This window comes from Bos grunniens, chromosome 16 (genome assembly GCF_055505025.1).
Source record: "Bos grunniens cultivar Pamir isolate PY7600 chromosome 16, Bosgru_T2T1.0, whole genome shotgun sequence".
Lineage (NCBI taxonomy): Eukaryota > Metazoa > Chordata > Mammalia > Artiodactyla > Bovidae > Bos > Bos grunniens.
In genome coordinates, this window is record NC_141180.1 from 48557618 (window position 1) to 48574058 (window position 16441).

General features: G+C 38.7%; 1 protein-coding gene across 6 annotated transcripts in view; it reads left to right on the plus strand.

Moving 5' to 3' along the window:
* The window catches only part of DESI2 (desumoylating isopeptidase 2), a 43478-nt gene that overhangs the window by 10687 nt on the left and 16350 nt on the right, over positions 1-16441 (plus strand). For 2 of the 6 annotated variants that reach the window (XM_086344925.1, XM_086344928.1), the window contains exon 2: positions 13659-13788. The exons of 3 other annotated variants lie outside the window; for them this stretch is intronic. In XM_086344925.1, coding sequence (XP_086201051.1) covers positions 13741-13788 — 48 coding nt within the window. In that variant the 5' untranslated portion in view covers positions 13659-13740. Of the gene's footprint in view, positions 1-7146; positions 7342-13658; positions 13789-16441 lie in introns of all 6 variants that reach the window. One more of the 6 variants, XM_086344927.1, reaches the window with a different exon arrangement.

Below are 16441 nucleotides of genomic sequence, written 5' to 3' on the forward strand. Positions count from 1 at the left end.
CTGCGTCTTGTTCTCAGGGTTCATCCCTGTTGAGCACGTGTCAGTTTTTTCCTTCTCAAGGCTGAATAATAGTCCACACTTTGTGTGTTTATCTGTCGATTGACGTTGTTTGCTTTCACTTTTTAGCTATTGGAAATAACGCTGCTGCGACCGTGGCTATACAAGTATCAGTTCCAGGTCTCTGCTTTCAGTTCCTTAGCTATATACCCCGTAGCTCATAAAACTGTTTAAAGTTTCATAACATTTCAGCCTCATGTCATCCCTAAAAAGGCTTCCACTAGCCTAAAATTACAGAAGGAGTTTATACTTCTACTCCCAAGTGAAAAGCCAGTGCTAATTAATGAACGATCTGGGAGTCCCCACGTTCATCGGAGGTGCATGGTACATTTATCCTATCTTAAATTATCATTCTATATACGTCTATTTCTTGACCTTCTGTACTATTCATTTATTTAGTTACCTCTTCCTGCACCATTACAGGTGTTTAATTGTAGTATTCTACTGTGTTTTGATGACTGGTGATGAGTTTCTCATATTCTCCTTCAGAAGTCGCTTTTTTCCTCCACATACCTATTTTTCAAACAATTTAAACTCAGTTTATAAAAAAATTCATTGAAAATTGAAATATAATGACACTAAATTTGTGAATAATCTTGGGGGAGAATAGATAGATTTACAATATTGAGTCTTTTCCTATAATAATAAGAGCTAACAGTTTTGTGTGTTTTCTGTATGCCAACCATTGTAATAAACCATTCTCTTGTATCCCTTTTGGTGAAGCAGGCTTAGTTGAAGAGCCTGCTCAGACTCATGCCTTAAGTGGTAGAGCAGGGCTTTTTTAAATTATTTTAATTGGAGGCTAATTACTTTACAGTATTGTGATGGTTTTTGCCATACATTGACATGAATCAGCCACGGGTGTTCATGTGTCCCCCATCCCAAAACCCTCTCCCACCTCCCTCCCCATCCCATCCCTCAGGGTTGTCCCAGTGCACCCGCTTTGAGTGCCCTGTTTCATGCATTGAACTTGGATTGGTCATCTATTTCACATATGGTAATATACATGTTTCAGTGCTATTCTCTCAAATAATCCCACCCTCGCCTTCTCCCACAGAGTCCAAAAGTCTGTTCTTTATATCCATGTCTCTCTTGCTGTCTTGCATATAGGGTCGTTGTTACCGTCTTTCTAAATTCCATGCTAAGTCACTTCAGTTGTGTCCGACTCTGTGCGACCCCATAGACGGCAGCCCACCAGGCTCCCCCGTCCCTGGGATTCTCCAAGCAAGAACACTGGAGTGGGTTGCCATTTCCTTCTCCAGTGCATGAAAGTGAAAAGTGAAAGTGAAGTCGCTCAGTCGTGTCCGACTCTTTGAGACCCCATGGACTGCAGCCTACCAGGCTCCTCCGTCCATGGGATTTTCCAGGCAAGAGTACTGGAGTGGGTTGCCATTGCCTTCTCCATCTAAATTCCATATATATGCATTAATATACTATATTGGTATTTTTCTTTCTGACTTACTTCACTCTGTATAATAGGCTCCAGTTTCATCCACCTCGTTAGAACTGACTCAAATGTGTTCTTTTAATAGCTGAGTAATATTCCACTGTGTATATATACCACAACTTTCTTACCCATTCATCCACCAGTGGACATCTAGGTTGCTTCCATGTCCTAGCTATTGTAAACAGTGCTGCGATGAACACTGGGGTACATGTGGATAGAGCAGTTTTGAACCAAGAGCTCTGACACTAAAATCTGTGCCATTAACCACCATATAGCACCCCTCATCCATGGAAAGTGCTATATTTCTCTTTATTTGTCCTAATCTTACACACATCAATAAACTAAGTTTCATTGTGCTCTTCGGAACCCATGAATGGGTAGTGATTTTTAAACATCCCCTACATCCTCATCCTTTTCTGTAAATGATTTTGTAAATGGTTGGTTTTATTGTGTCAACTGGATATATAGAGCCCAGTTTTCAGTCAAGCAACAGTCTAGGTGTTGCTGTGAAAATATTTTCTAGATTTGGTAAATATTTAAATCAGTAGACTTTGAGTAAAACAGATTATCCTCCATAATGTGGGTGGGCTTCATCCAATCAGTTGAAGACATTAAGAAAAAAGACCAAGATCCTTTAAAGAAGGAGTTCTGCGTCAGACGGCTGTAACATCACTTCTTCCCACCTCTCTAGCCTGCCGTCCTGTCCTGCAGGTTTCACGCTTGCCATCCCCCACAATTACATGAGTCAGTTTCTTAATAATCACTTCCTTACTCCCACCACCCCATCCAAGTTAGATTTTGTAGTCTACCATTTTAATCATTCTCTCTGTCATACTTGTCTAGCTGCTGTAGTTAAATTGAACTCTCTATCTACTCAACACCTCAGCAGCCAAATGCAGCTAGAGAAAAATGTACAACCATACAGACTAATCTCACTTGAAAATCATGACCACAAACCCCAGGAGGACCCTAAATGCCATTTGGCAACATTTCCTTATTTCTCTGGTCAACTGACTTACCCACTCTCCAAGACAATTGCAGTATTTCATGCTCTTTCCACCTTCTTTACTCTCAGCTGATGACTTCACTGCTTATTTCATTTAAATTAAAAAAAAAAAAAAATTGAAGAGAATGTTCTCATCCTTCCACTACCACTGTTCATCTCCCTCCTATTACATGGAATGGGACTGAACTGCCCATGTCCCTGTCTGAGGTCAAACCTTCCACTGTGTGCTGAAACCCATGCTCTTCTATGAAAGGACTTTGCTGTCAGAATTGTCTTCTGTTCTGTCTCTTCGGTGTTTTTTTTTTTTTTACCTACTTTCATTCCAGTCAGCATACGAATATGCTGTAATATTTTCCAGCTCTTAGCCATTTGAATCAAGGAGAACTAGTGAGATACTTCAATATTGTCTCTGTTAACTGTCCACCATATTGTACCATGATGTTCCCATCGTGCTCTCAGCCTGGGGGGTTATGTCATTTTAAATCAGCTTCCAAAGTAATTTATCACTTTTAAGAGGCTAACAAATAACGAAGCAAGCAAGAGCTATGATGTTTCAGTTCACATTCATTCTGACCTGCTCTCCTATCTGTGGGTATCAAAGCAGTAATGCAGCAGGGCTTCCCTGGCGGTCCAGCGGTTGATAGTTCTCGTTCCATTGCAGGGGGCATGGGTTCAATCCCTGGTCTGGAACCTGAGATCCTACATGCTGCGTGACATGGTCAACCAAAAAAAAAAAGCAGTTTTTTGCATTTTCTAAGTTATTCATTCTGCAGTGAACTTGAGGGTAGAGACCGTGTGTTACTCTTCTTTTTATTCCCAGAGCTTGGTACATAGTAATTACAGTACTTTAAAAAGGTTTCTTGGACTTAACCTGAGGTTCCCCTAGGACCTGTCATTTTGAAACAGTTTCTTCCTCCACTGTGTCATCTTGATCGTGGCTGCTGCTTGCAGGATGGAGAAGTATGCATGCAGGGTTCTGCATTGCTCAGGTGTCTTGACAGGTCTCCCTGCCCAGTCGGGTGGCGAGTGAGAGTCACAGAGCATCCACACTGGTTCAGAACAAGAGAATCAGTATGAGAAAGAAGGCTGGGGCAGGCCTGCCTTCTCCTTGGTCATGCCTGCAATCTGTTACTGAAAGTAGTGAAATGTGTTAATAGTTCTTTGTCTTTGTGGTTTAGCCTTGGCATCAGGTTGCATGGATTTGTATTTTACATCCTGCTTTTCAGCTGTGTGACTTTGGGGAAATTACTTAACTTCTCTGTGCTAGTGTTTCTTTCTAAAATGGGAATAGGATTTCCCTGGCCATTCAGTGGTTAAGACTCCATGATTCCAATACAGAGGATGCCGGTTCCATCCCTTGTAAAGGCACTAAGATTCCACATGCCAAATGGTCAAAAAATAAATAAAATGGGAGTAGTACTGTACTTGGCTCATAGGGTTTTATAAGGATCATATGAGTCAGTTTATATAAGATGCATAGAATGATACCTGGCACGTGATCAGCACTAGAAAGTGTTAGCTGTTGTTATTGCTTGTGTTGTTATTTGCAGGATTGTAAAAGCTAAGTGAGCTTCCGTTTGTATACTTTCAGTAGTTGCAACACCTAACAGCTTGATTTTCGGGATTTCTTCACTTTATCTGAAGGAGAGTTAGTCCACAGAGCAAAGTGCCACCCCAGTCGAAGCATTAAAAGCAGGTTGTGGTAGATGCAGAGAACAAACTAGTGGCTACCCGTCAGGAAGGGGTCGAGCAATAGAGAGGTAGGGGAGTGGGTACGAACTACTGGGTGTAAGACAGGCTCAAGGATATAATTGTATAACATGGAGAATATAGTCAATATTTTATAACAACTGTAAATGGAAAACCAACTTGTAAAATTGTATAAAAAATTAATAATTTAGATCTTATTCAAGTGGGCTGTTGTACATTTGACATCGTCTCCAAGATCTCTGTCATACTAAATATATAAAATTGGGGTTAATTGTGTAGCCTTTTTTATCCCCTTGGGTGTTAGAGTTGACAGCTAGTCTTCAGCCTTTCTGCCACATGAACTTAATGGAAGTAATTTATAAGTCTTGAAGTATTTATGGAAACGAAAACAGTTCAGCTTGAGATTGGTTTGTATACCATAGCATTATTGTAATTTCTAACTCACTGTCCAGCACTGAGTTAAATGAACCACCAGATAAGGTTAACATGTTCATTGTCTCCAGCAGTCCTCAGTTATAATCTGTTGTGTGTATTGCAATCTGCTGAATAGTATTAAAAGAGTTGTCTGGTTGAAGTACCGTGGAAGTTTCTAGTTTCTAAAAGGAACACATCTTGTAGACTTTCCCTCTCCTTCACATTTGAAGGTTAGTTATAGTTCACAGGGTAGGAGGTCTCTACATTGCTAAACTAGGTAAGATGGGCATGTCATGCAGCTTTTAGGCAAAGAGTAATGATGGCTGTTTTTACTTGTGATGGTACGTGATAGGTCACCAAAATTTCACACTTAAAAAAACGATAAACTAATATTAATGATTTCCATCTTATTCTGAAGTTGTTCAGGACACTGCAAGACTATGTAAAGAAAATCAAAGCCACATGAGACTATCTATTAGGAAGTAGTTGTGTGATTTAAAAAAGCAGTAGATGAAGGCTAAGAAACCCGGGCTCTATGTACGACTTAGCCACTTATTATGTGGCCTTGGGTGCAGATTACTTGCTTGAATATCCCAAAAGTGATTTACATATTTTGTGTGGGCTATTATGAAAGACCAAGTAAGTGAAAGGATGTGTTAGAGTGACATCCAAAAAATGAGTTACTTATGATATATACACATGTTGGTTTTAACACTTATCAAATTGTGATTGATTGTTTACATTCTTAATGAGTTCTTTATGGACAGGGACTGTGATTTGATCATCCTTAGATCTCTGGTGTCTAGCAGAGTCCCTGACACATACATTTTATTAATCAAAGTTGTCTAACTTTATTTATAGCTTTGCAGGTAAGTAAAAGTTTTAAATAAGATTTAAACTGAGATGCAATTTAGGGGAACCGTCTAGAATCATTTCTCAATTTTATCCTGGGCTTCCCTTCTGGCTCAGCTGGTAAAGAATCCACCCGCAGTGCAGGAGACCTGGGTTCAATCCCTGGGTTGGGAAGATCCCCTGGAGAAGGGAATGGCTACCCACTCCAGTAATCTGACCTGGAGAATTCCATGGACTGTATAGTCCATGGGGTCACAAAGAGTCAAACACAACTGAGCAACTTTCACTTTGAACTAAGATATACATTTTATATAATACTTATTAAACTCACATGTAACTGAAACCAGATATTTAGGAAACACTTCGGTGTGTATGTGATATCCTCTGATAAGTTCTGTTCCACTATGCTTTGTGCGTTGTCACTTCAGTCATGTCCAAATCTTTGCAGCCCTACGGACTGTAGCTCACCAGGCTCCTCTGTCTGTGGGATTCTCCAGGCAAGAATAGTGAAGTGGGTTGCCATGCCCTCCTCCAGGGGATCTTCCCAACCCAGGGATTGAACCCAAGTCTCTTGTGTTTCCTGCATTGGTAGGTGGGTTCTTTACAACTGGCACCACCTGAGAAGCCCACATTATGTTTCATTGAGTTAAAATAATACTAGCACAGCCCACTGAAGTGATCTCAGGATTTTTTAATGAGTTTTACACCTTCAGTTTAAAAGATAACTTTTCAAGAATGCAATCTCCAAGAGAACAGAAACTTGCTTATGTTTGAGTCTGTATTGCTAGTTCTAATGTGTCGTAGGTGTTCAATAAATATGTCTTGAATGAGTAAGAGTGGCGATCCTCTTCCCATGTTGTTGTTCAGTCGATAAGTAGTGTCCAACTCTGCAATCCCATAAACTGCAGCACACCAGGCTTCCCTGTCTTTCACTATCTCCTGAGTTTGCTCAAACCCATGTCCATTGGGTCAATGAGGCCATCCAACCATCTCATCCTCTGTCGTCCCCTTCTCTTCTTGCCCTCAATCTTTCCCTGCATCAGGGTCTTTTCTAATCAGTTGGCTCTTTGCATCAGGTGGCCAAAGTATTGGAGCTTCAACTTCAACATCAGTCCTTCCAATGAATATTCAGGACTGATTTCCTTTAGGATTGACTGGTTTGATCTCCTTGCTAAGGAATTCTCAAGAATCTTTTCCAACACCACAATTTAAAAGCATCAATTCTTTGGCACTAAGCATTCTTTATGGTCCTACTCTCACATCCATACATGACTACTGGAAAAATCATAGTTTTGACTATATAGACCTTTATCGGCAAAGTGATGCCTCTGCTTTTTAATATGCTGTCTAGGCTTGTCATAGCTTTTCTTCCAAGGAACACGCATCTTTTAATTTCATGACTGCAGTCACCATCTGGAGTGATTTTGGAGCCCAAGAAAATAAAGTCTGTCACTATTTCCATTTTTTCCCCCATCTATTTGCCATGAAGTGATAGAACTGTATAACATGATCTTCTTTTTATGAATGTTGAGTTTGGAGTTTTAAGCCACTGTTTCACTCTCCTCTTACACTTTTATCACAAGGCTCTTTAGTCCTTTGCTTTCTGCCATAAAGGTGGTGTCAAATGTGTATCTGAGGTTATTGATGTTTCTCCCGGCAGTCTTGACTCCAGTTTGTGCTTCATCCAGCCTGGCATTTCACATGATGTACTCTGCATAGAAGGTAAAGAAGAAGGGTGACAATAACCAGTCTTGATGTACTCCTTCCCAATTTGGAACCAGTCTATTTCAAGTCCGGTTCCAACTTGACCTGTCCAGTTGCTTCTTGACCTGCATACAGGTTTCTCAGGAGGCAGGTAAGGTGGTCTGTTATTCCTGTTTCTTTAAGAATTTTCCATAGTTGTGATCCACACAGTCAAAGGCTTTAACATAGTCAATGAAGCAGAAATAGATGGGGGTTTTTGGAATTCCATTGCTTTTTCCCATGCTTTTCCCCATGAGTCACATTTAAGGACAGAACAAAGGAAAAAGGATTACATATTCCTTGCTACATTTCAGCTGATCAAGAATTTGAATGATCTAAGTATAATACAATACACTAAGCAACATGGAGGGTACAGAATTAAGTAAGGCTTTGTCTCAGATCTCATGCAGTTTTAGAACCCAATCCAGGAGGATAGTCAAATACAAATAGGCTCCTTAGAAGGAGTTTCAATGTTTTACCAAAATATTTCACACAACTAAATTAAGTGCTTGCTAGGAGAGATTTGCCAAGAACTTGGTTTTCTGATATAGTTGTGGTTCAGGACCAAGAACTGGTAGTACCCTGTCCCATCTGCTAGTAGAGTCAAACTGTGGATCATATAACGTAGATTTAGTCTTGAAAATATTCATGGCGCATTTGGTTCACTGTTGATTTGACTTTTAAAAATGTATTCTCCTTTAAATAACTTAATTCAGAGTCATCTTATATCTAGCTTGTTGTGGGTTTTAGAAATTGGATCTTTTGGTAAACATAGTAATTTGTTTTTGAGAATTAGTTTGCCTAATCGATAAAGAGGAGGAAGCTTCAGCCCTGTCTAAAATACATGTCACCACATTTTCTTTGCTTATTAGATTATCATGTCAGTATAAATATATTATCATGCCAGTATATCATGTCAGGCATATTCACACTCATGCCATCAGGACAGTACTTAGGAGCGTTTAAGACTCAGTACAGTCCCTAAGAAGGCCAGTCTGAGGCTAACTTCAGGTTTTATCAGGAAGGTGCAGTCCAGATAGTTATATTGAAGCAAACGTAAACTGAGACTGTCCCAGCAAACAAGGAGGTTTGGCCGTAGCTTTTGTGCATGTGTTCATTTTGGCTACACTGTCAGTCTTGGGCTAACTTTAAATTTTATCATCAGAACTGAGACTTGAGAGTAAAACACTATGAACTAAAAGATTACTGACAAATCTTTCATAATCAGGAGCTATTACATACTCCAAAAGATGAGGCTTCATACCTTAATTACTGTTATCAACAATTTATACGTAATTTTGAAAATGTTTTTGATATGTAGATAATTTTTTTTTTCGCCTAAGACAGAGAAAGTCAGCCATGTGCTCATCAGATAATATTTTCTGGTAGTGAAGAGATTGGACATTTTCTTAGTAATAAAATAGCATCTATACCATATAATTCTTATAATATAAAGTAAATTAACAGACATAGATGGGTATTCATGATTTCATCTAAAAAAATACTGGAAAATCTCAGTTCATTCGGTGCAATTTTATTATCTCTGGTTTATGACCAGCCTGTTGTTAAAGCACCATAGAAAGCATTTAAATATGATTTACTGTTAAGTAGCATTTGTGGTAAGATTATCTTAGAATATATCCATTGGTACCAAAAAGACCTCATAAGGTAGCTTAACAGTGTGAACATCAAGGACACTTTTATATGAGAAGGCACTATAATAATTACCCGAGTCTCTACTTGTCACAGTTTATTTTGGATTTTTAACTCAGTAATTGAAATATCTTGTCCTAAACACCTTTTGGGGGGAATAAAGTAAATTACTTTTAATGCCACGAACACTGATTCTAGTTTTTAGGGGAAACAGTCATACTTTATACTTATATCATTTAATATGCCTTTTAAGGAAATCAGACCCAGATTCTAAGTGATTATATTAAATGTTTTAAGTTCCAGACTAGGGAGATAGCATTTATCATAGTTGTTGCTTTCAAGCAGGAAGCATAACATTTTATTAAGTTGATAAAACAAATCACTGACTAAAATGAAGTTTAATGAAAGTTCTCTATCAGAAGAACTTACCATTTTAACATATGACTGTAATATAGTACAGTCAGTTCAGTTGTGTAAATAATGCTTTAGAAATAATAAGTGGAAATATTTAGGCCAATTTTTTGCATTGAAGCAAGATTGAGTTCAAAAGTAGCTGCAGTTATTTATGTATTCATTGCTTTCCCATATATTTCAAGATGATGATTTTTCTGTGAATTGTTTCCTCTTTTTATGTTAATACTCTGGAATATTTTGATAAGCCTTCTAACCCTCAGTGACACTGGCAGGCATCAGAGGGGGTTAAGCATGTTCTAGTAGTCCTTGCTTGGCCCTCTTCTCTTCGTTTACTTGCCATCTCTGTGGACTTAAGATGTTGAAGGCTGTAAGGTCCTAACACCAAAGTGAGATTAGTTCTCCAGTCCTCTGCTCATGTCCTTCTTGAATATATAAGAACCCCATAAAACCACTGCCTTACAGAGACCTTTTACTCAGATCTGTACTTCTCAAGAAGATAAATCATTGCTTATAGGCATCTTAAAGCAGAGTCGAATTAACTTTGCCATTGTTTGCCATCCAGTTTAGTGAGTCACTGCTCTTGGTAATGTGGCATAACTCCCAAATCTTGAAGGTTCTGAGAATTAACAGATAGCCAGAACCGGTCTTCTATTTACATGTGCATCCAGCCCTTTATCAGTCTGTAGAACAGAGTATGAGGGAAGAATCCTACCAATATGTGTTTGCTACGACTAATGCTTGATGTTTGCTGTAGGCCAAGCACTCTGCTAAGTACTTTATACATACTAATGTATTTCATTCTCGTAGTAGTCCTCTGTGGAAGACTCTGTTCATTATCCCCATTTTGTAAATAAGGACAGAGAGGATAGGTATCTTTCCCCAGGTCACACAAGTAGTAGATAGTGAAGTGAGAATTTGAACCAAGGGTGTGAATTGGAATCAGTGTCTCTTTTTTGAGTCATTGGGAACCTTTACAAGTTATCAGATGTCAGGGTCAGGGAGGGATAGATTGGGAGTTTGGGATTAACATATACACTCTATTTAAAATAGCCAACACAGACCTACTGTGTACCATAGGGAACTCAATATTGTGTAAAATAACCTAAGTGGGAAAATAATTTGAAAAAGAATAAATACTTATATGGGTATAACTGAATCACTTTGCAGTACACCTGTAACTAACCCATCATTGTTAATCAACTATACTCCAATATAAAATAAAAATTAAATTTTTAAAAAGTTACCAAATATCTGTGAAGAAACCAAGGCAAAGAACCCCCATCTCCTGACACTCAGCCCAGTGTCTTTCCACTATAGTTCAAATGCGTCCGCATTGTTCATTGAAATGCTTGGATCAGCCTTTTTCTATCCAAGCGGTAAACTCTGAAGTAAATTCTAAGATGATAGAAACAATATTCTTGTGATCCAAACTGGAACACAGAGATGTTGTGAGCTTTCCTATTGGATCCTAAGGGAACAATAGTGTTAGATGAAGCTGACCAAATAGCTTAGGAGATGGTTGACATGGACATGTTGTGGTAACTCTGCTGTTGTTTCATGGTTTGAGAGAGACTGTTTTGTGGTAGCAGCTGGCTCATTTATTGTTTTCCTTTGGTATATTGGGAAGAGTTTGAGAAGAATCACATTGCAAACCAACTTTCAAATGAAAGCGTCTGATCTTCATATAATCCCCTTAGGGATTATGTGGTTGTCAGCGTTGGGTAAACTTGAACATAAAGCTTCCTTTGGTGGCTCACCCCCAGTGTTCCGTGTCGCTCCGCCCTCACGTGCCCTGCGTGGTAAACTTTCTCTGCAGGGCTGGCCCAGTGTCAGTATGTGTAAACCTCTTCATCCCAGCTTCTGCAGTTGTCTCAGAGCAGCGTGTTCAACTAGTCTCTGAATACTGGTTATACTCTCAGACTTGGACCCAACTCTAGAAATAAAAGTGGTCTTTTCCCAATTCAAATAAAAAGCTAAGCCTTTAAATAAAATTGTCCTCTTTCCCCAAGTATGTAAGTTTAAAACTTTTGGCATCTGCTGCTACTTAGACAGCAAAATCAATGAAGACATATCCAACAGAAATTAACAAAAATCTTGCTAACATCCAGTCATGTCTAATTCAGCAGCTTGGTTTGTTTGTTTGTTTTTCATGGATACATGTTCTTGGCTGTGATTTCATGTTGCATATTTATAATACATCTTCTGTTGGAAAATATCAATGTTTTATGGTTTTACAAAAGCATGAATTTCCACATAGTTTGAGAAGCTCTGTTGAGCTTTGTGAGATGTTTATTCCACAGATACCGTGTGAAATGTTTCAGCAGTGGTAGGTAAATAATTTTTTAAAGACAAAGGATGGAAATCAAGTTAGAGGAGCATCGAGAAACACTGCTATTAAAAATCTTAAACTGTGAGACGATAATATTACTCAACATGAGTAAGTCCCCACAGCTAGTCATTTTAGGGGGAGTTTCACAACTAAAATCATTCAGTAAAAGACTAAGTCCTCATATACAGTCAGCTCTCCATATCCACAGATGCCTTTACCATGCCATTTCAAATAAGGGTCTAGAGCATCTCGGACTGGGGAGTCTAGTCGAGGGGGGTCGGGGGGGAGTTCTGGAACCAGTCCCTTGCAGATACCGAGAGACTGCTATGTGTGTTTTGTTTGTTTACAGTTATATCATGCATCTCCACTTAAAATAGGCATCCTCCATATTGTCTGCATAGCCTTGGCAGGACTTTGAGGCAGAAGGACTTGATAAGGTTTGCTGACCTTGAATTAAACGCTCGTCTCCTGCAGGCAGCCTGCCCAGTTTTTAAAGAGTAATAAGCCTTCCAGGCGTGTTCTCTAATAATAGAGCAAGGAAGCCCTAACAGAAACAGGAACATTTGGAGAGCATTTCTCACTCTGACGGACTCTCTGTGGAATTTTTACCCTCTTTTTCTTTGGAGTCCATTCAGAAAAAAAAATTTTTAAGTCACACCAAGGAGAAAGATCGAATTTACTTAATTAATTTCTTCAGTAATGTGCTGCTGTTCATAGATGAGAGGTGACTGACCAAAATACATATATATATATTTAGAGTTTGGGGTTTTATTTTTTTGTTTTCTGTTTTTGGGAGGCATGCCATGCAGCTTGTGGGATATCAGTTCCCTGACCAGGGATTGAACCTGTGCCCTCAGCAGGGAAAGCAAAAAGTCCTAACCACTAGACTGCCAGGGACTTGCCAGTTTTTTCCTGTTCTTGATATGTTTTTTGTTTATAGTCTGTTTTTCACATGTTTTTGAAGGCAGCTGTCTGAAATTAGGAAGGCAGTCTGTAATTTGAGGAATAACCTGGTTAAAGGTTTTTGACTAGGAAAGGGGTCTGGCAGGCTACAGTCCATGGGATTGCAAAGAATCGGACATGAGTTAATGACCAGACAACAAGAGTTCAAGAACTAATTGGACCATCTTTTGAGTTTTTCATTAGAAATGCTTTAAGGTAGCTAATAGTCTTTTCACTTTGGGGGGTGTGGGCATCAAGTCCCATACTCATAATATGTATATTTTATTTCTCTTTTACTAAACTTTATATTTTGGATTATTTCATAGAAGAAGGACAGGAAAATGGAAACTTTTTTGTTCAAGAATTTCTTGGTTCTCACTTTGCTAACAGAGAGGAAACTTTGTTATAATGCCGAATTACACTTTTTTAAAGGAACAAAGTATGTATTCTGTCTGAACAAAATTTTGTCCTTGGAGGATTCATGATATTTATAGAAGAGTTTTTGTTTAGGTTTGCCAACTGTGGAAATTGTTTACTCTTTACCATTTGGTACAAGTTAGTAGATCTTTTACTTCTATTCCTAGCAGGCACCCCATTCCAGTACTCTTGCCTGGAAAATCCCATGGATGGAGGAGCCTGGTAGGCTGCAGTCCATGGGGTCGCTAAGAGTCGGACACGACTGAGCAACTTCACTTTTACTTTTCCTTTCATGCACTGGAGAAGGAAATGGCAACCCACTCCAGTGTTCTTGCCTGGAGAATCCCAGGGACGGGGGAGCCTGGTAGTCTGTGGGGTCTATGGGGTCACACAGAGTCGGACACGACTGAAGCGAATTAGCAGCAGCATTTTTTAGACAGTTTTATTGAGACATAGTTCACTTATCATTCAGTTCGCCCTTTGTGTACAATTCAGTGGATTTTCGGGCATTCACAGAATTGTACAGCTATCATCCCGTTCAATATTAGTAATTTTTCATCACCTCAGAAAGAAATCCCATACCCATTAGAGATCACTCCCGATTTCTCTGCACACCTCCCAGTCATAAGTAGCCACTAATCTATTTTCTGTCTGTATAAATTTACCTATTTTAGGCATTTCATATAAATGGAATCATACACTGTGATTGACTTATTTCATCTGGCATAATGTTTTCAAGAGTCATTCAGTTGCTGCATGCATCAGGAACTTCTCTCCTTTTTGTTGAGAAATAATGTAATAAAGGTATGCCACGCTGTTTATCTGTTCACTAGCTGAGGAACGTTGGGGTTGTTTCCACTTCGGGCCTATAGTAAATAATACTGCTATGAACACTGATGGCAACTTTTTATATGTGTTTTCATGTGTTTGAGCATAAACCCAGGAGTGAAACCCTTTCCATTATTCTTGCCTGGAGAATCCCCATGGACAGAGAAGCCCGGTGGGCTACAGTCCATGGGGTCACAAAGAGTTGGACACGACTGAGCAACTAAGCAGCAGCAGCGTAGTAACTCTGGGCTTAATGTATTTGAGGAACCACCGAACTTTTCCAAAACTGCTGTAACATTTTACGTATGTACAATGGAATATTACTCAGTGATTAAAAAAGAATGAGATGCCATTTGCAGCAACATGATGGACCTGGAGATTATCATACTGAGTGAAGTCAGACAAAGACAAGTATCACTTGTATTATATACAGAGTATTATATATGTGTGTGTGTGTACATGTATTATATACAGAATCTAAAAAAAAAAATGAAATATATTTACAAAACAGAAACAGAATGAACTTATGGTTACCAGGGGGCAAAGGTGGAGGAACAGATTGGAAGTTTAGGATTGACGTGTCACAGTGCTATGTTTAAAACAGATAACCAACAAGCAGGTGGCTCAGTGGTAAAGAATCTGCCTGCCAGTGGAGGAGACAAAGGTTTGATCCCTGATCCTGGATCCTTATATTCTTAGTTTGAGTGTTTTGATCATGAAAGCATTGGATTCTTTGTCCTTTCTTCTAGAGATGTGGTATATTACATTAATTGATTTGGGGAGATACTAAATTCATCTTCTGTTCCTAGAATAAATATCACTTGGTCATGATGTATGTTCCTTTTTACATGTTGCCAAATTCCGTTTGCTATTCTTTTGTTGAGGATTTTTGAATCTGTACTCATAAGAGATTGATCTGTAGTTTTCTTATGATGTCTTTATCTGGTTTTGGTGTCCCAATTAATGCTGGCCTCATAGAGTGACTTGGGGAATGTTCCCTTTTCTTCTGTCTTTTGATAAGTTTGTGAAGAATTAGTGTTCTTATGTAAATACTTGGTGTGTGGATGCTCAGTAGCTTCAGTTGTGTTGGATTCTTTGCAACCCGATGGGCTGTAGCCCACCAGGCTCTTCTGGGATTCTCCAGACGAGAATACTGGAGTGGGTTACCATGCCCTCCTCCAGGGAATCTTCCCAACCCAGGGATCAAATCCACATCTCTTGCATCTCCTGCATTGGCAGGCGGGTTCTTTACCACTAGCACCAAATCACCTGGTTGTAGGCTTTTCTTTCAGGATAGCTTTAAAATGACCAATTCATTCTCTTTTCTTCATTCTCATTAATTACAGATCTATTCAAATTTTCTGTCTTTTCTTGATTCAGCCTCAGTACTCTGTCTTCCCAGGAATTTATTCTCTTCATTTCAGTTATCCAATTTGTTAGTGTACAGTTACTCATAGTATTCTTTATAATTGTTTTTTTAAGATCAGTAGAAATATCTAGTCATAGATCTGTAACTAGTAAATAGTTACTTTAACCCAGAAAATAACTCTTACCTTTGGGGCCCTTTCTAGGGATAGAAGATACTTGAAATGCAAAGAACTGTTGAGTCCCTCATTGTTAAACATCAGCATTAATTCCTGCCTGGCGCAGAATATTGAGACAGAGCCTTTGGGAAACAATGTTAAGAGTGGTTAACATATGCTTTTAATACTGTTCAAAGAAATATCTCTGGGTTAAGAAATCCTCTTCCTAGAAACTTGCAGGCTTCCATAACCTTGAGCAGAAACCCTTGGCCTGATGTCCAGCTTTCTGTATGTGGAGGTGACACTGCCGCCTGCAGAGCTGTCAGGTTCGTTTTTCATTACAGAGTCTCAGCAGTTCTTTAGAGCCTTACGTAGTCAGATCTCTTATGGTAAACTTTAAAGGACTGACCAAATTTTCAGGTGATGGGTTTTCTCTCTCATTTTTAGCTTCTCTCATTTTATTGATTTTCCAATTTATAGAATGTGTCGAAACATATTCTTTTATATTTAGAACGTAAAGTCTTGAATGCAGGGAAATTTCAGACCAAAGTAGTATATATAGTATATATACCCAGGCAACATACAGAGTGCTATAGAGGAGATTATTTTCAACTGTGAAAGAGCAGAGACTAAAAGATTTCTGAATCTAGGATTCCCCACTCTGACAAGTACATTCCCATCCTAAACCTGTATTAACTCTTCTGGCCAAAAGTCATTGTGCAGGGTTTTTGTTTTTGTTTTTGTTTTGTCATGAAAACCTTTCTCTCTCTTAATAAAACGTTTAGATTCCCATTATAGAAATCTATTATAAAAGCACTTTGAGAAGGCTATTTACAGGTCAACAAAAGATAAATTGTTAAAATTAATAGTGATATTAAATGTTAAATGCAAATAAATGTTCAATTTACTAAGAGTTTTAAAATCTTTTGATTATTGCAGACAACTATTATGTATCTCTTTTTCAAAAATATTCTATTTTGAAAGAGAGGTGCTCACACCATAAAAAGAGAAAAGGTAACTTTACATTGGAGCTGTCTGCATCTAGAACAAAAACCTGTAGGTGCCATTGTTAAGGAAGTTAGATAGTAGATCAAATTATTGGTTGT